Genomic DNA, 19,596 nt, shown 5'->3' on the forward strand with positions numbered 1-19,596 from the left:
ACTTTGACGGGCGTTTGTTTCGGCCAATAGGAATCGCCTCTTTAATTCCGCGTCCAATCATCTGAGGCGATGTGGGCGGGGCTATGGGTGAGGGGGGCGGTGACAGAGAGGGGACGCGGGTCTGTCAGCGCCGCGTTCAGTCTGCTCAGTGTTAGTGGAAGAGAAGCCGCAGCTGTGATTAGGACTGAGTATCATGGAGAAAAATGGAAAGGAGACGCACTGACAACACGGAGTACACGCACAGAGATCTGGACTGGACTTAAGATCCCAGCAGTGTGATTCCGCTGCAGGCGTGGCGAATTTTCCGGACGACTTAGGACGCAGTGAAGTTGCGAGAATCTTTGTCGTCCCGGACTGGGGAAAGACGAGGGGGCCCGAAATTACACTGACGTCGGTGGAAGTTGAGCTACGGACTCCGCTAGCCAAGTTAGCTTTTAGCTTGCTGCGAAATCTATTTTTTCTTTTTATTTACCGATGAGTTATCTTAACGCAGTACTTTGCGTGGCTAAACGTATCCCGTCAGTGTCTTTGAATAATTACAGTTTTAGGAGAACGCTAGAAACAATGAGAATTGCTACGCTAGCCTGCTAGCTTGTTGTCCCCCTGCTAAGGTAGCCAGAAAGCTGCCTTTAAATAGGAACAAAAAGACAGATATCACCATCTACCCCCCAGGGCTGGAAGTTTGCTAGCTGACTAAAAACATATGTCGTCACATATATCTGCGTTTGCAAAGTGACAGTCCTTGCGTAACACAGTAAGCATGCTTTTCCTCCTTACATAGATTTACCACAAAGACCAGCCACAACGGTCATCCTGTCCGGATACAGCTTGAGTTACTCTTTGGTTATCTTGTGTTTTCAATCATTCATTAAACTTCGGCAAGATTTATTGGAACGGGAAGGAATTGGTCTTGGTTGAGGCTACACATTTTTTTTTTTTTTTTTTTTTTTAGCTGCGTTTGAGGGTTGTTTACTTTGGATAAAGTTCGCATCAGCACCGTGGAGCAAACTGTTATTTCTCTAATCGTTTGACTTTAGCCAAAAAAAAAAAAAAAAAAAAAGATGTTTTGTTTTTCAGAGCCACAGTTTTGGCTCCCACCTTGTTTTTCAAGAAGGACATTCCTCTGAGACCGTGGCTGTTTGTGAAGCCTAGAAATCACCTACTTGGACACTTTTAAGAAGACTGTGAACAGGCTGAGCGAAGTCTGCTGGACCCGCATTCGTCACGTTCATGGCACAACAGATCTTGTTTTGGATCAAGTGAGGAGGAGCACACAGGGGGGGGGAGCTGCTTGGTTTACCCGTCCGGGTTTTCAGTCCCTCGTTTTAGCCTCCATCCGAGAGAGAATGGGCAGCCAGGGCAGTCCGGTGAAGAGTTATGACTACCTGCTCAAGTTCCTCCTGGTCGGAGACAGCGATGTGGGCAAAGGAGAGATCTTGGACAGCCTGCAGGATGGATCTGCTGAGTCCCCTTACGCGTACAGTAGTGGTGAGTCACTCCTGCCTCAGCTGATTGGGATCTGTTTGTGATTCCGGGCTCCTCATGTTGTGTCACGCTTGCTCATCACCGAAGTCCTGAACATACTATCTGTGCGTGCTGCTGTGTGTACCGTGGAGAATACACAATGAGCCCTCTTCTCTGGCTTTAGGCACGCGTTTACATACACTAGCCCTCATAACACAGAGCATTCACGTGGAAGTGAGTTAGACAGTCATGAATGTATGTGTATTGTTGTTCCGCCGGTGCATAATTCCACTTGTGAGACAATGCTTTTCATTGACCTCGGAGTTTAACAGTGAGACACTATGTCGTAGGTGATGATGCTCGCGTTGAATATTTTCCAGTCCTCCTTCTTTTCCTAAACAGTTTCAGTTGTGTCCGGCTGTAAACGGAAAAAAACCTCGCTGTAGAGCGGGGAAGGCTGGTGGACCGGTGCCCGATCAGCTGATCTGTTCTTTGGTCCGCGAGCTCAGATCACCTGGGTATCCCGCTGCTATTGCTGCAGGGCTGACAGTCGGACGCTATCTGATGGCAGCTCGCTGCTACAGAAAGCTGTTGTTCTGTGGCTGCCGTGCGTGCATATTCTCACACCTCACACAACCCCACTCGACCAGTTGACGCTCAACCCTTTAACGTTCTGCCGGGTCGTGTATGGCACATCCGTGGCTTTTTCAAACAACCGGAGGTCTGTAGGCGAGTTGTGTTTGAGCAAATGCATCATGCAATATGTAATTTTCTACCGAATTCATTGATGAAAGTCATTATTAGTCATTCATCCCACACATTTTGTCAAAACAAAAAAATTCAGACGAGCTCGATGGCTTCTTATTTTTTAACTGTGTGCCAACTTTGATTACTCATGAACAATACCACTTTACTACTTTAATACTACTTTGGGTACGTCCTAAATAGGCGTTTTCTTGCAAAAAGCCTGGAAAGATAAGTGGTGAATGCACGTGAACACCACACAACTGTGGTTAAATTACTTAATTTGAAACATGGTGCCAGTGAGTTTATGAGCATAACTTCCTTAATTTATAATGATTCCAAGAAACAGTACAGTATCGTTTTATACAATTTGACTTATGTGAAACTATATGATAACTATAAATAACATTTTACTTTTCCTGGTTTGTTAATGACCACACACACCAATTTATCACATTTGACACTTGTGTGATTAAAAACCCACAGTGCTTTAAATGGCTTTAATTTAGTGATGTAATCTTCAGATTACAGTCAGTCAGGATGGATGATCACTCAGCAAAACTGCTTCTGAGACTCAAGCTACTATTGGTTATATTGGCCATCACAAAGCAATGTAATCAAAATAAATACCTCCTTTTGCCTTAAGGGTATTTCCAGAGAGAATAGCTGGAATAATAGCTGTGAAAACACAAAACAGAGCCTTGTAATTCCATTTTGACAGCTTGTGAAAGTTATTCCACCTGCAAAACACTTTTTTTTACAGACAGTATTCGGTTACGGTTGCGTGCATCGTTACAGTAACATCAGCACTGTAAAAGCAGACATGGGATTGATTGTGCTGGATTTTCCCAACTTTCAAACATCTGCAGGTCGATTTCAATTGCAAACTAGAACGATGTGAAGCCACAGAAGGCAGGAAGACCTACCAAGTATGTATCACTCTGATGATGTTAATAGAACTCTTTAAATCACTGGCATCGAATCCTCAGGTATTGAATTACTTAAAATCCCGCATATTTACATGCGTCGAGTTGCCATTTCAATTTTTCGGATGAGGATTTCCATTTTTCCTCCCTTAAGCAATAGCAGCAAGTGTTCATGAAAAATACATCAGCCAGCAGAATGACCCCCTTTTCACTAGCGCTTATCCAATGAATTTTGCCAAAGGGTGACGCTGCCTGTTGGCATTTGGCAGCAGTATGGAAACCCTCCCTCGGGTCATGTGTTTTTGCACACATTCGCAATTCTTGCAGGCCAAATTAAATGTTTCATTACAGCTGTTGGAGGTGATCAAGCTTGGAGCAAAACAGTTGATTAGAGCATCTGCAGAGTGGTTGAACTAGCCAAAAAAAGTCATAATAAATTGATATTTTGAGTTTCTAATTCACGATCTAAGCTTCAATTAACGAACTGCTTGGTGCCAGGTGACACAGAAGTGCTAATGCTACTCCTTATCCTAAAGGTATTACATTTGATAACCATTCTCGTGAACAGTGCCTGAACCAGTGAGTATGACATAAAAATAACGCTAAATGAATCTTTATAAAATCAAATACAACAATTGGTTCTTGATTTGGGCTCGGTGATCAAATTTGGCACCATTTATCAGGATTAGGAGTCACACGTTGTTGGACACAAAGCCCACAATCTGTTACCAGAGTACAAAGATATTTACAGAATTATCAAAGAAAGAAAATCCGTGTAGTTTCATCTTCATGAAATGCCTCCCGATTGTTGACGGCGAGTTTGAATCGAGTCAAACGATCGTCGCAGTTTTGTCGAAACGCGAGCCAGGGCAGCACCTAAACAATCTCCGAAAGAGGAAGCGATCCCGGTTGATGCGAGCAAGATCAAAAGCCTTCAAAAGGCTTCATTAAATATGGAGGGCAGAGTGGAACGCAGCTGAACACACTCCGTCGTGGATGTTTGCGCAGGCAGAAGCTCTGCTATTGATTTCCATCCCTCTGGCAGAGGGAGGTTAGTGCGGAGGGATGGGGGGAGTGCTTGTGAGGACGCTAAATATTTCAGGAGAAGAAAATCAGGACAGGGGAACAGATTTTTGATTGGATAACAGTGTCCTCGGGCTGCGATTGTCTGATTTGGGGGGTGCCAGCTGGATAAAGCAGTCTGTCACATTTCCTCCGCAGTGCTGGTTGTCAGTGTGCTTTATTGATCATGAATTTGGTGACCGGTAACTGAAGCAAATGCTTCACATGTATAAAATGTGTAACACAACCGCTTTTATTATTGTCACTTTTTGGCAAGCTGTTGATAACTAAACACGAGAGGTATATCTTAGGGTTTTTGACTATTTGTGAAACCGAACAGTAAATTTAAAGACGCTTTTTTGGGTTTATGTGTTTTAGTAGTTTTTCAAGCGAACATTTTGGACGATATCTATTGACAGATTGAAGCGTTTGACGATGTTCTGCTTTTTCCTCTCTTATGTGGAAGTAACATATTTGACCTGCAAGAGTTTACATGTTTTTGAGCATTCGACTGACGAACAAATACACTGGAAAGCTGTTGATGAAATAACCACAGATCCGAGAATAATTTACACGACAAATCAAGGTTCATTGACAGAAACGACCGATTATCGACTAAATAATTGATTTTACCGCGCACTTACAGGAGCGACGCCGCGCGCCGATCGGCGTGTTGAGGTCACAATTAATTTTCCGAGAGGATTTCAAGATGAAATCTCTACGCCGCGATAAGCTTTTGAATTTCACAGTTGGCTGAAGGTAGCCATCAGATAAGAGCGGCTTTGAAGCAAAGAAGCCAATTAAAATGCAAAAGCGTGCTGAAGAGACACTTTTCAGTGCATCTACTAGACAAGTGAGGCCCTTACATCTTTTTTTTTCATTCAGCGCACACCAACAATTGAATATTCCCCAGGGATCCAGCGAGCGCGGAGGCCCTTTGTGTTGATGTGGCAGCGGACTCGCAATGGTAAATATCCAGCGAGCAGTTATCACTGGATGCAGGCCAGCTCGTAGATAACCTCCTATACCGCGCGGTGGTTTAGCGCGTGTGACAAAGAACCGGGAGGTAAATGAAAAGCTGAACCTGGCCCGATCCTCCTCAAAGATGCACAGACTGACGCGCCGAGTGTTCAGTATCGGCCCAGAGCTCAGCTGTAAATGCAGTCTCACTGCGGTGAAGCCACCTTTTTTTATTTATTTTCTTTCTCCACCTATGTTGCGTGTCATTCGTTACACCACATATCTGGACCAAGCACAGAAACGCCGTCTGATGCTCCATCTGCTCCACACTGAATTTGACCCGGATGCCCGAATGAAACTTTTACGTGAACTCTACCACGATGCTAATTATAATAAAATGTAGTGCACCCAAGCGCATAGTTGTCATTGTGTTGGAATAAGGAAAGAGAAGCAGTGTGCGCTTCCTTTAATTTCATTTAGTGGAAATTCTGCTTTCAAAGAATTTCCACGAAGTCAGTGAAATGTCAAATATAATGAGAAGACTGCTGGCGCAGCCGTGTCGCAATGTTCTGTAGAGAACACAACAGCAAATAAAAATCTCATCATCATATAAATGATGTATGCTCCGAGACAAAATAAATGTATCTACCATCGCAAATTGTGTAAATGAGTTGGGCTTAGATAAATTGGGGCTTCATTTTCACGAGTTAGATGCATGCTTCCTAATGTATGCATAATTATTTTATAGATCATGTCAACCAGTCCGATCTCACCAGAGAATTAAATCAGTGCCTCTCCGACAATTTTCCATCAAAAGCTGAACGTGAGAGGCTTCAAACAGAGCGCCTCCTATGAGAAGAAACTAACTCGGCTGACTCCCGGAATAGAAGCGGCAGTTTTGCAGCCAAGGCATCAGAGAGGCTATCGATTATCTGGGATATCTAAGTGAGCCCTGGCAACGAGAGGAAAGGAAGCGCTTGGTACGAAGCCCTGCACTTACTCCAATTCAATTAGGCTAGCCTGAGCTCAGCACTTTAGCTCGGCGGCAGCTTTATGTTGCCTGAAAAATTGGAAGATATTGCTAATGTTGTTAGCCGGCAGCTGCTACCCATCAGGGACAGACGCAGTAATCTTTGAGCGAGCTAGTGTTTCTGTATCTCAATGGTTTTTATTGAGCTTGTGAAGATGAAAAAAGCTGTCGGTTGGTTGTTCAGTAGTTAGTAGAAATAACAAAGCTGCTTAAAAAAGCTTGTATTTTTAAAGTGAAAAGTAAAATCTTAAGATCATTTGGGCCTGTGCAAAATCAATTTTTATACTTTTTGGGTGAGGCTTTGGATTCACACGCTTAACGAGGTCATTTCATTGTTAGCTTTCGGTCTTGTTGAATTTTTTCCAACTTAATTGACAATACACACTAGTGAACAAAAAGAACAAACAATGGCTTAACCGACACATGTATTTGTGGAATCAGAAGATAAACATCTTATCGGAGACGGAAGACGCTGATAATTGAGCATTACACCTGTTTGGCCTCGGGCCGTAACAGACTCTGTGAAAACCGTAGAAAACCTGGCGAGCACACTCACCTGAACATGCCCGGACGCGGCGCGGCAGGTGTAGCAGTCGGACAGGTTCGTGAAAGACCTGTTAGCTTCCTGAGGCGCTACTCTACTGCCTACATCCTGACTGTTAAACAGTGAATATATGTAGCATTAATTATGGTGGATGTTTGTGACAGAGCAGTGCTTTAGAAATTACCATGGAAATGAGTCAAAACAGCTTGACACTATAAAACATAGTTATTCAACAGGGGGTCCATGACCCCTAGGGTCTGTGGAGGTACTGTAGCAAAGTCTTTGGTTGATTAGACAGTTTTTGTATATTTTTTTAAAAAAAAAATATATATATATATATGAATCCAACATATTTTAGTTTAATGTAGAACACTTATAGTAGGGTATCCCTACTTAATCTCTCCATCAGCTTGGAGGTCCTTGGCCTGAAAAACGTTGAAGACCCCTGCTTTAAAAATATTTTATGAGATTAAGCTCTTCACATATTAGTGGTTATTTTGTCATTAGTACACATGCACATTAGTGAAGCTTAATTTCAATCGTATAATGGGTTGTGGGCATTTCTTACACTCTCTTTAAGTGGTTCATGTTAATGTTGAGTCATTTTGTCCCGCACCAGCTTCCGTCTCGACTGCTTTATTGTTCTCCTGATTGATGTTGGCCCGCTTGATGAATCTATTTGTCTGATGCCCGCCTCTGTCTCCCCTCTCTCCCCTTTGTCAAGGCATCGACTATAAAACCACCACTATACTCCTGGACGGCAGAAGAGTGAAGCTGGAGCTGTGGTAAGCGCACGTCACCACTCAACGTACGACTCTCGTTCCCACTCGTGCTCCGAGATCCTCCGGGACACTTCTGTTGAAAACGCCGGGTCAGAAATCTCAGAGATCTGCTCAGAAGTGGGCGAAAACCATTAGTTCGTCACTGATGTGGTGAAGCTTATTCACCTGCTAGATATCCAATAACATGTACGGCTAAACAAAAATGCATCGCTCATCTTCGTAGCAGGAAGAAGAAACAAACATTAGCTAGCCAGGCTGAGATGGCGCTCATCAAACAGAAACTAATATAATATGTAAAATTAGTATAATAACATAAATACTTTTAGGGCTGGAAAATGAACATGATTTTGCTTGAATCGTTTCAAATGTTGATTAAGTTTTGAGTGACAAAACACTTGAAAGACAGTCATTCATCTTTAACGGTGTGTTATGTCACAAACTCTCTGCTCCCACTCCCTCACTTTGCCGGAAACTTCTTGAGCTGAAACTGCACTTATTACTAATAAATTAGTGATGGATATGTTGCACTTACTGAAGAGTCAACACAGCCTCCCGTGTGTTTATTTGGCAGGGCCGAACATTCGCGTTATTTCAGATTTCACAAGCAATGAAGGAGGTGACATGGGACAAAATACGTAAAAATGAAAAAGGATGCATGAAAAAGGAGTCAAACAACAACAATAAAACGAATTTGCTCTGCTTCGGAGAAAAGAAGCTATACACAGCTGAGAGGTGCACGCACGTAGTTCTTATCTTCCTCGAACTGTTTATTTCCTGACAAATAAACTTGCATCAGTAGGGCTGCAGCAGATGCATGTAATTGTCAGTTAAGACACACTGCAGCGCTAGGCGAGGCTTGTTTGGTGGAAGTAGGCCAAGGAATTCAGCTCCTCGGGGGAGAACCAACGCCTCGACTTCCCCGTGGAGAGAGAAGTTTGAAGGCAGACTTGTGATGCAGAATCCTCCTCGTTTCTGCTGCCTAAGTCTCTCTTTACTCCTCCTCGCTGTCCTAATATCATATTTTCCTCTCGCACACACACACACTCTCTTTCCCTCATCCTCAGCTTCTTCTACATTTCTACCTCATGACTCAGACTCCTCTCAGTGGCTGTCTGAGTTAACAAAGAGCCGAGGAAACTTAAAGGAGAAGTCTGGCATTAACATTGTCATCAAACCCCCACGTTAAGACGCTGCAGTTTATTTTCGACTCGGGCCCCGCACGCGTCGTGTCGCTGACGCAAATTCTCCGCTAGAAATGTGGATTAATCCGAAGCTGGAAATAGTCTACGGCAAATCCACTATTTCCTCCCATTAGCGAATAACACGAGTTCGCAGCTGTTTTAGGAGCTCGCTAGCTTTTTCGGGGCTTGGAGAGACGGCGGCATTCAGAGATTCCTGCTGCTGTTGTTTTTCTGGTTCTTCTCATGAGATTAGTTGGCAGCGAGAACTGTGTTTTTGTTCTTTAGCCTCACCGCTGACTCTCAGCCAATTATATAGTGCAGGTGGAGCTCTGAGTTGGAGTTCTGCTCCATTTAAATTGCCTAACCCTTAATAAGAGTTGACATGTTAAAGGCCCAAACAAATGTGAGGAGAGAGACGTAAACGCAGTTGTTCTCTCCAGAACTATCATCACTACCTCTACGTTTTCAGGATTTAAGCTTCAGTCTAGCCTAAATAGTCCACACCACGAATCCCTAAACTTTTAGGATTCTCCAATTATCTAATCTCATAATAGCCACCGAGCTCAAAGGAGCGACATAAGTGGCATTTGCTGGCTGCATATTTTATCAAAAAGCAGATATTAGCCTGTCAGTTTCATCCACCACCAGTAAAGCAGGTGCTCTCCCTTTACTGTAACTCCTCAGTCGTCATTTGAGAAGCTGGATTTGCGCCTGACTTTAAGGAGCAAAGCCATTTCATTAGCAGGCTACGTCATTTCTGCTACATTGAACAACAGATGGGCGAGACGGCTCGCTGGGCTGCTGCCGCTGCTGCTTTTTAGTTTTCGCATTAGGTAAAAGTGCAGTCAGATTCTGTAAACAACAAACAGTTATCGTCAGGCATAGTTAGCTCTCCTGTAGGCTGCATCTCTGCGGTCGTGTCTCGGCATGTCCTCCGACTAAAAATGAATAACGCACAGGATTTGTTAAGTGTGAGAAAACAAAATCTCCAGATTTGGGCGATAAACACACGGCGCGTTGACGTTAACTCGCTCTCGCCGCGCACATACTGCTGCCTCGCATTGTGTTCAGCCACTGCTCGGAAATCTAGCCCTGGTAGTTTTGTTTATAGAACCTTCCCACAGGAATGTATTACATGAAAGCGGTGATGAATGTGAATTGCATGTTTTCACCTCAGCGTTGGCCTTGTGTGGCTCGCTCTGGAGGGCAGCCTGCTCCGGCTCAGGCTCGAATGCAGCCTGCTGAAATGGAAGGAGTTTTGGCTTTATGCGCCGTTTAGCCCAAAAAGGATTTATTCCCCCCGCAGCTGCACGAATCAGAGCCGAGCTCATCTTTGCTCCTCTCCTCAGGGACACCTCGGGGCAGGGGAGGTTCTGCACCATCTTCCGCTCGTATTCCCGCGGGGCTCAGGTGAGGATCAGTGCACTTACGGAGAACAGTGACGGCAACTGCATGAAATAAACCCGCGTGCCTTAATCTGATGCTGATAATGAGGTTACGAGCTGCGTGTTTGTCTCTCTTCAGGGGATCCTGTTGGTATATGACATCACCAATCGGTGGTCGTTTGACGGCATCGACAGGTGGATCAGAGAGATCGATGAGGTGAGTCTGTGTTATGTCGGTTTGATCAGGTTTATATGTTAGATATGTGTTTTTAAATTAGATGTGATATTTTGAAAGGAGTTTGTGAAGGTCCCAGTTGGAGGCTTTGTCAGTGAAAGCGTTTATCCCCGTGCGCTGCTCGTCAGCATTGTTCCGTCACCGCGCTGCCAAAATGGTCGTGGCCGTGTTCAGCGCCTCTGTTTATTTCACACAATGGCAAGAGGAACTGAGCGACTCGCGTTGAAGTCAAAGTTAATAAATACTGAACTACGGTTAATTTGACTGAAATCACTGCAGCGCAGGAAAGAGATAAGATGTTTAAACAGAGGCTGAAGGAGGGAGAATTTTCCGTTCCTGCCCGGTCGCTGAGAGATGTGGACGAGCAAGTCCAGCTGTTGTGGTCGGCATCGCCACGACGCACAGTTACATTTTCTGAGGCGGCGTACGTCAGGCTGTGGCATAGGCCACAGCGTAGACCACGGAGCTAAGGCCATTAATCAGGCTTTAGACGAGACTAAAGTCTGAGCCCTGTATCCTAAGGATCTGTAGTTTCATTCTGACACTCTACAGATATGTTACACTTGAACAGTGTCCACTAGTTTGGAGGGGGGCAGAGTGGCGTGTTGGTTAGCACTCATGCCTCGCAGCAAAAAAGTTCCGGGCTCAAATCCAGGGTATCTGGGGCCTTTCTGTGTGCAGTTTGCATGTTCTCCCTTTGTCTGCGTCGGTTCTCTCTGGGCCCTCGGCTTCTTCCCACCGTTCAAAAACACGCTTGTTAGGTTCATTGGTGAGTCCTAATTGGCCGTAGGTGTGTGTGAGTGTGAATGGTCGTCTGTCTCTCAGTCAGTGCGTTTACATGCACGTGAAAAAAAACTAATTATTGCCTTAATCGGACTATAACAGGAGAACTTAAGTGCATGTAAACACGTTACTCCGATTAAAATCGGAGTTCTCATTATCCGATTGAGACACCCAGATAATGCGATTGGAATCTGAGTTTTCATCGGATAATGTGCGCTGCGCTGGCGTGTGACCCCGGAACAAACACGTCCAAGAAAGCCGGGTGTAGAAGAAGAAGAAGAGAAACGGAGCCGTCTGAGGGATAGCGCGGATCTGACCTGCATCAGAAGTAACGCAAACATTATGTACAAGATTAAAAAATGTGCTTTTATCCGTCTGGTTGTTGTTTGAAATGCCGGTCTGCCGCATGAACGACTCTTGTTTATTATATCACGTAACAGGCCAGCCGGAAATCAGGCCGTATTAATGTGGTATTATCCCGCTGAAAAGACACGTATCGCCACCTAGTGTGGAAGAGGAGAACAGTTATTCGATTTTCTTGCGCTGCATGTAAACTGGGACAAGGCCTTTAGTGAGAAAGTTGAATTTTGAGCATAGCTTGATTAAGCTCTGCATGTAAACGCACTGAGTGTTAGCCCTGTGATAGACTGGGGACCTGTCCAGGGTAGAGATCAACCAATATATCGGCCACTATTTCCATTTTTTACTGAGTTCAGTATCGCCCAATACACAAAAATCAGCAGCACGTATCGGCCAATGCTGATGTAAAAAAAAATCTGTATCGGCCCTAAAAAAAAATCCATATCGGTCGATCTCTAGTCCAGGGAGTACCCCGCCTCTCCCCCAGTGACAGCTGGGATAGGATCCAGACCCCCCACGACCCTCTAGAGAACAAGTGGTGATGGAAAATGAGCTGACACTACTTTGATTTATTGTAATTCATATCTGAAGCAGGTCATTTGTTAGATTTCACCTTTCATCCATTATTTAAAATGTCAACCTCTTCAACGTCTACTTTGTTAATTTCCCGTTAACGTGTCTATTGTGTCACACTGTGCCGTCCTATCTCTGCGGTCTGATCTTGTGTAAATGGATTATTTTAAAAGCCGGTTTACAGCCTGACTGAAAGGAAACACAAAAAAATTGCCACCTTAAACAGACACTTTTCCAAACCGGAGACCTCCATCCAGGATGCTTTCTGTCTGACCTGGTCACCTGCGGCTTTTATCGTATGTTCGCAAAATACAGCGCGGTCTCGTCTTCATCCTGCAGGAATTACTGTAATTGCCACAAATGGACAGCGGCAAGACAGCCTGTGTCTGTGCGAACGGGCTGCTTCGTGTCCTTCCTGCTCGCTTGGAAACAAAGAGGACGTCCGCTCCGTCCGTACGTGGCTGTGTGTGTGTCTGTGTGGTATTTTTGGCCTGTGGAATGCGAGTTCCAGTTTGGCCTTTTCCTGCTCCACCTCCACAGAAGTGGTGTAGCCTCCTACTTCTGTAAAGAGGAGATGGAGGATTCAAGAATCTGTGGAGACTGAGAACGGATACAGATGATTGTTTTGTAAACCCGTTAAAAGCGGTTCGATCCTTTCTTCAAGCGCGCTCAGCTGTGATGCCCAAACTTCAAAGGGCTCAAATGAGGTTAACGGTGTTCGTAGCCTCACGATGCTGTTGGTAGATGAGGTCCAGGTCTCGAATAAAACGGAGAAGTCGCTCTTAAATTACTCTAATGTGGGCAATGTGTGACAGATTAGGTGTTTTAACACCAGCTATCTCGCTTCCCCAGCTAAAAATAACAACAAATCCTGGCGTCTTTAGAGGCTCTCGGTACCAGCACGACTGCTGCTAAGAGCATGAAAAGGCGACAGGGAGGAAACTCAGCAGAGAGACTGATGAGTGCTGACAGTCGCGGGAGTGAAGAGGGACAGAGGTTTGCCTCTCGCTGCCGTCGCGTTTCATTCAGTTTGTCAGAACAGATGAGGATGAATTAGACCTACAAACTGCTGCCTCCAGCTCGCTGAATTAATAACAAACCTCTGCTGGTCACTTTGCATCAATTCAGCGTCTGTAACTCAGTTTTTCTGCGCGATGCGTTTAATGAACCGCGAAAAAGAAACGCGCGTTCGAGGACGTTCCGCGGGCGTGTTTGTAGGTTTCATTCGTTATTTTACATCAGCGGTGGATAACCTAGTTTTTCGCTGCGCTTTGTTCCCCCTCCAGCACGCTCCCGGCGTGCCTCGGATACTCGTGGGCAACCGCCTGCATCTGGCCTTCAAGCGGCAGGTCCCCACCGAGCAGGCGAGGGCGTACGCCGAAAAGAACGGCATGACCTTCTTCGAGGTGAGCCCCCTGTGCAACTTCAACGTCATCGAGTCCTTCACGGAGCTGTCCCGCATCGTCCTGATGAGGCACGGCATGGAGAAGTTCTGGAGGCCCAACAGAGGTGAGCAGACGGGGATTCATTTTTCATCTGCGTCGCGTTAGCGAGCACTAATGGACCTCAGCTGTCAGCATACGGATGTCACATCTCCAGACAAACTCCCTCATTCTCTAATTAATTCTCCCTCGTTCCCGTCATCGTTCTGTCTCCCTCATGTGTAATTAGTGATTAAAGCAGTGGGAAGCGAGGTCCTGTAAATCCTCTGAGGTTTAACAGAACCCGGCCTCACGTGATCAAACTCGGCTCCTTCTCTTTTCTGCATTTTACAGCTTGAGCTCTGAGATCGTTCTTTAGTTTAAACACAGAAACGGCTGCGGTTCCTGCTGGAGCCTCGTCAGAGTTAAAGGTTTGTGCCGTGCAGCGTGATGTAACTTGACTCCCTCTCTGCAGTTTTCAGCCTCCAGGATCTCTGCTGCAGAGCCATCGTGTCGTGCACGCCGGTCCACCTCATCGACAAGCTCCCGCTTCCGGTCGCCATCAAGTCCCACCTCAAGTCCTTCTCCATGGCCAACGGCATGAACGCCGTCATGATGCACGGACGCTCCTACTCGCTGGCCAACCCGGCCGGCGGCTCCAAAGGCAACAGCCTGAAGCGCTCCAAGTCCATCCGTCCGCCTCAGAGCCCGCCGCAGAACTGCACCCGCAACAACTGCAAAATCTCCTAACTTCTGCCGCGTCCTGGGTGCAGCCGAGAGACAGCGAGCCGTCGACAGCGGGGGCTCGGGAGACGGAGGTCGAAGGTATTTGTCAGCCGGTGGAAATCCCTAAACCTGAAGCCCAGGGATCGTGTGAGGGATGAATGAGTGAATGCCTCCCACCTTCATGAGTTCACATTGAAGGGTATAAAGTACTTTCCGTGTGAAGATGAGGGGGCTTGAATGGTGCCTCAGGATATCAGAGACTACCAACTTTTTTTGACCTGATTCTCACTACAATGAGAGAAAAGACTCAGTAAACCAAGCTGGAGCGTTAACTACATGTATAGAAAATCTATCACCAACTCATATTTAGTTTCTCTTCACGATGCACTCGTCGTGCTTGTGCATCACCGACATCACCTCAAGCTGTATTCTCCACTTTATGTCTTCGTGTCCTTCTTTTGTTCGTCTGTCCACACCTTCCGTTTATTTGCTATTTTGACGACCAATAAGCTAACGATCAAGACACTAGGAAGCGTTCATTTCCTTTGGAGTACTTTATTGATCATTGTTTGTCCTCACCTGGCTGTAACATCTACTGAAGATGAATGAAGGTTTTCCCTCTGGTGTTGCAGTTGGAGCGTTGGAGGTCTCACTCAGGTCAGAAACCTGAAGGAAACAACCTGAAGCAAGTCTCAGGTCCAGACTTGTTAGCGTGCCTTGAGTCCAAGTCTAACTTTTCTCACAGGAATCTCTTTGGTCCATATAAAAAAAAAAACAAAAAAAAACAAGTGTAAGCTTTAATCGGAGCTGAGAGCATCCAGCACACGCTGCATTTTTAAAGAGCCAGGTTTACTCGCTTAAAGCACGACAGTAACAGTGAATTAGAAAACCCACAGGCGTGTGGATTTTAGTGTTTTTCTCCGGTCTGCAGAGCCTCCTCCTTTACCAAGGGAACCCGTGATGCTTGTTGCCATGGATACCATGCAAAAAATAGCCCATTTAAGATCCCTCCATCTTTTCTGAAGTTTATTTGTAACTCAATTGGAGCAATTGTTTCGGCAAAGCGGAACCCGCATCCAACGCATCTGAGACGAGCTATGTAGTTCCACCGGTCTCCTTCTGCTGAGGCTTCTCCGTTAAACAGACTCCTCCATCTTAGCATGTTCAGAGGTGAGATGAAGGATGACGCCCTCATCCGCCGCCTGGATGTTGTCAGAAATCCATTTTCCCGTCGCTCTCTCCTTCACCTCCTCTTCTTCCTTTCATCCCGTCTCTGTCGTCCTCCCCGCCGAGTGTTCAGGGACTCTTCTTCGTGTTTTCAGATGTCACAGCTCACCTGTCAGCAGGTCTCGTCAGCAGAAACCCGTCTCCGCTTATCTTTTGTTTTTCCTCAAAACACGAGCCCTCACAGTGATGCTCCACCCAAAGCCTGCGTCCGCCTTCCGTGGGCAGTTTAACGATATAGACGTGGGTCACAGTGTAGTCGTTGTTAATATGTGACCAATCAAGGAACATTAAATATTTACCGCTTCCAGCTAACCTTTCGGTTATGGAAAATTGTGCCAGTCATTATTCACTCTTAAATGATTGAAAATAATCATCTATTGAACATATGGAACACAGAGAAACTGACTGTGGCTTGAAAGGCTTTTGTCCACATTTTCCTTCTCCTCGCGAAGAAAACAAAGGGGAGTTTGGGTGAAGCATCATTTTAACTATCCCGTGCCAAATTTTAAAACCAGTAAACACAGACTCACACGGTTTCCGTAGCTGCTGTACTACCCTGCTATTTTTGTTTGTCCTCCATACATTTGCCAGTCGAGCTTGAGAGAAAGTCAGGTGTAAACGGAAACCAGTCCGAGCGCCCGGGCGAGCTCGCGTTGAAGTGGAATATTCCCAGTATTGATTGTAAACAGTGACATTCTCATCCCCTGGCTCCTCCTGGTGCATGTTTTAGCCCTTTAAATTCATTGATAGTTTTTAAAAGCAGTGAGTGCAGATATAATTCATTCACCTTAATTATTAAAATCTATAAAAAGTATAAACTTATAGATTTACGTTTTTAATGAAGTAAATGGAGCATGTTCAGGCTGTTTGACTGGATGGAAATAGAAACTGTTTTTACTGTAGACCTCCGTCGTAAAAGAGGCGTCTGTAAAACTGTTTACGACGCACGCGCCCGTACGTGACGTCAGTGAAAGGTTCCTGACGTCACCTTGTCTAAAAGGTCAACAGAAGAAACACTAATAAGCAAGAGCGGACCTTTCTTGGCTCATCTGCAACAGGAGCTTTTTTTTAATCCAAGCGAGTGGAAGCCATCTTCGCTTCTCGTCCACTCCCTCTTTGTACTGTTTGGCTGATGAGGTGCAGACACTAAGTGATGATGACAAACTTACTGTACGTACACTTGAAAAAAAAAAAACACACGAATTCCGATCCGAGCTTTCTGTAATGTGACTGAAGGAGATGTATGAGGCCTTTGATGCGCACGCGATCCTTCATTGTTTATTTTCATGAACGATAAGAAAAAGCACAGAATACCTGCAACCTTTAAACACGAGCACAATGTCATCCGTACAGTGTGATCACGAGGAAATGGTCAACTTTCCTAAAACAAAAACAAAAAAACATTAGCAGCCACATATTCCTCCTTCATGTTCCTCACCACGCTGCATTCAAGTCCGGCAGGAGATACGGCCGTCACACGTAAACATTGTTCAACATCAGTCTCTTGATCAGGGTCCCGTAGAAACGAGCCTGAACATGTGAACTCTTCCGAGTCGCTGCCTTTTAACCGCCAAACCGCTCCGACTGGATCTCCCGCGGGACTGAATGCAGCATGTCTCCTGCTTGTGATCTGCACCACCGCCTCCGCACGCTGTCCCATGATTCATAGCTGCTGAATAATAGATGCTCCTTTCATAGATCTCTGGAGGGCTTCATCTACATCTCTCCTCGCTGCTCTTTCATCCACCTCTCCGCCCGCTGCGTGGTGGATCTGCATCTGCCTCGTTTCCCTCCTCTGTAGTGTCGGGATGAGCAGCAGGTGTTCGCTTTTGGCCTGGTTTTGGTTTTCGGGTTATTTTCGGTTCCCTTTCTTCAGGTGGAGACACCTTCTTAAACATTTGGCTTTTGTTCGTCCCGTGTTAACGGACTCTCCTTTTGTCTCCGCTTTTCTGCCCATCCTGTCTCACAAAGATGTCTTCACTCACTTTGGCGAAGATTTCTGCTGCCCTCTGATCTGGAGTCGTATTACACTTTTTACACGCTGTAGCACATTTACCATGATCTTTTAAAATCGGTTTGCCAGCCTTTAAAATGAAGCTACCTGCAACCTTTCATCAGGGGGTTGTACCTCAGCTTTCTCAGGTTGTTTCATTTGAATACGTTTTATTCAATTAAAACAACTTTTATGAGTTTGGGGAGATAAAATGTCTAAAATGTTTTTGTTTTGTTTTTTTAAAGACCAACTTTGCGTTGCAGGGACTTTTAGACTGTTGTGTTAGCTTGACACTTAAGTGCCGAATTTGGATGGCACCGTAACATTCAAGAGCCACACTATCAAATTGATTTCACATTACATTTAGAAAAGCTAAATTTTAAGGTTGTTCTTCTGTTTTCCTGTTATACTCATAACGAGCCGTCTCTCGGGTCAAAAACAAAATTCAAAGCCACAAAATTTCTAGTCAAGATCCCTGAGTTTCCATTTGATGACATTTAAAAAGGTTTCGGGGTTTGATTTGACAAAAACATCCAAAATATTAGCCATTTTTTTAACAAAAAAAGGAAAAGGTGGCACTATAAAAATCTTCTACTTTACTTTGTTCAAACGTTAGTATGCTGAGCACCACCCACTAAACACTAGCATGTTAGCATGTTAAGTTTAACTGCCGCTATTGCTGTAGTTAAACAAATGGGAATCAGCAGCTGTAAACATCAGTAATGACCATGTGGTTTGTAGGAAATGCTCTAAAACCTGCAGAAACACCGGTTTGCTCCTCAGTGAATCTAACACAAAGTATTTGTTAATAGAAGTTAAATTTCTGTAGATTTTTTTGTTTGTTTGTTTTCTTAACAGATGTTTTCCCCCACAAGAGCAACCACAAAATGGATAACAGAGTCATCAGTGTTTCAGATCAAGTGTTAAAAGAAAGAAGGAGCGATTCTCCAGCTCAGTCCCAGAGGTTACATTTTTTTAGAACTTCCCTCTCTGTGATGATATTTATTGTTGTTTTTGACACGTGCATCAACATATTAACTGTCTCCGTTTGAAATGCCCTCCATGTCTCGGTTCCTCCCTATTTTATTTATTTTTTTCCTCCCACCTTTTATTTCCATTTTTAAAAACATCGTTTGCAGCGGATTGTGGGACGTTCAGGAGCCCTTCAGGGACACCCTCTGATATCTCCGGGTTCTGTTGGAAGTGTTTGTGTGGAGGACTAAGAGAAAAACAACCTGAAAAACGCTATTCTTACTTTGTTTTGTTTTGGGTTTTTTATTTTTTATTTTTTTGGCTAAAGCTGCTGAGTAATCTGAAGCGAGTGAGTGTGTGTGAGAGTTTGTGTGAGGGAGAGAAAATGTTCTTCACCAAGCTGAACATTTTTCCTTTTTTTTATTTTTTATTTTAAATTATTGATTGTACAGTTCAAGACAACATGTATGAAGAGACTTTTTCACAATAAAACTATTGAATGTTGAAGTCAGTATGGCTCATGATTTTATTGTTATTTTACAACCCACAGCTATAATTCTTGCCACGATTATTATTAATTCTGGATTAAGTACCAATATGGTGTGTTTCCTTGAGTCCACTCTGGTGTGGTGCTACGTGAACAGGCTGCCATCTACTGGAAATGTGACTAACAGGAAATACTCTACAGTTGAAGCATCAATTTATTTTAATTGAATCAAAGTTTATTAGTAACAAACTGATTTTGAGTTTTGTTGTTTATGTATTTTGTATTACAAATTTTCTGTTTTACACTTCTATGTAGGCAGCATTTTACTTTCTATACTTCATATTACTAATAAGATAATTGTATTCATTAATCATTTGATTTTTTTTTGTGGTATTCTCTCATGAAACAAAGAACAATAATTAATTAAATCAATATATCCAGTATTTAAGTGGAGTCGACGGATGCGCTGGTTCTCCCAAATCACATGAACTTGGAAATAACTTTGTTGTTTGTTAAATTTGTGCATAAGCTTTTGAAATGTACAATTTAGATTTGTAAGTGATAAAACCGTTCATTGATAAACATGTTTGTGGTTTTCAGAATTTCACAGTGATCTAACGTTGTCCTACTCGGATTTTTGTGGTTTTAGTGTGATTTTAGGTCCAATCTGTAAATACAGTATGTCAAAATGAAAAACTGCCTTTAGATTTAGGTTAAGTTTAGGTTAAGCTTTTGTGGATT

General features: G+C 44.2%; 1 protein-coding gene across 1 annotated transcript; it reads left to right on the plus strand.

The window, feature by feature from the left end:
- The first annotated feature begins 140 nt into the window (after positions 1-140).
- LOC124998503 (ras-related protein Rab-40C) lies at positions 141-18,879 on the plus strand. The gene is made up of 6 exons (XM_047572958.1): positions 141-1,488; positions 7,455-7,515; positions 10,043-10,103; positions 10,218-10,295; positions 13,316-13,538; positions 13,926-18,879. Exons 1-6 carry the CDS (start codon positions 1,347-1,349, stop codon positions 14,198-14,200), a joined length of 840 nt encoding a protein of 279 aa, XP_047428914.1. The 5' UTR covers positions 141-1,346; the 3' UTR covers positions 14,201-18,879.
- Positions 18,880-19,596: the final 717 nt, after the last annotated feature.

Source organism: Mugil cephalus, chromosome 20, assembly GCF_022458985.1.
Source record: "Mugil cephalus isolate CIBA_MC_2020 chromosome 20, CIBA_Mcephalus_1.1, whole genome shotgun sequence".
Classification (NCBI taxonomy): Eukaryota; Metazoa; Chordata; class Actinopteri; order Mugiliformes; family Mugilidae; genus Mugil; species Mugil cephalus.

Excerpts from the sequence above, each read along its gene's own strand:
- LOC124998503 (XM_047572958.1), top strand. The coding sequence starts at position 1,347 with ATGGGCAGCCAGGGCAGTCCGGTGAAGAGTTATGACTACCTGCTCAAG. Across the intron at positions 10,104-10,217 it reads CGTATTCCCGCGGGGCTCAG|GGGATCCTGTTGGTATATGA; the intron begins GTGAGGATCAGT and ends GTCTCTCTTCAG. Across the intron at positions 13,539-13,925 it reads GTTCTGGAGGCCCAACAGAG|TTTTCAGCCTCCAGGATCTC; the intron begins GTGAGCAGACGG and ends CCCTCTCTGCAG.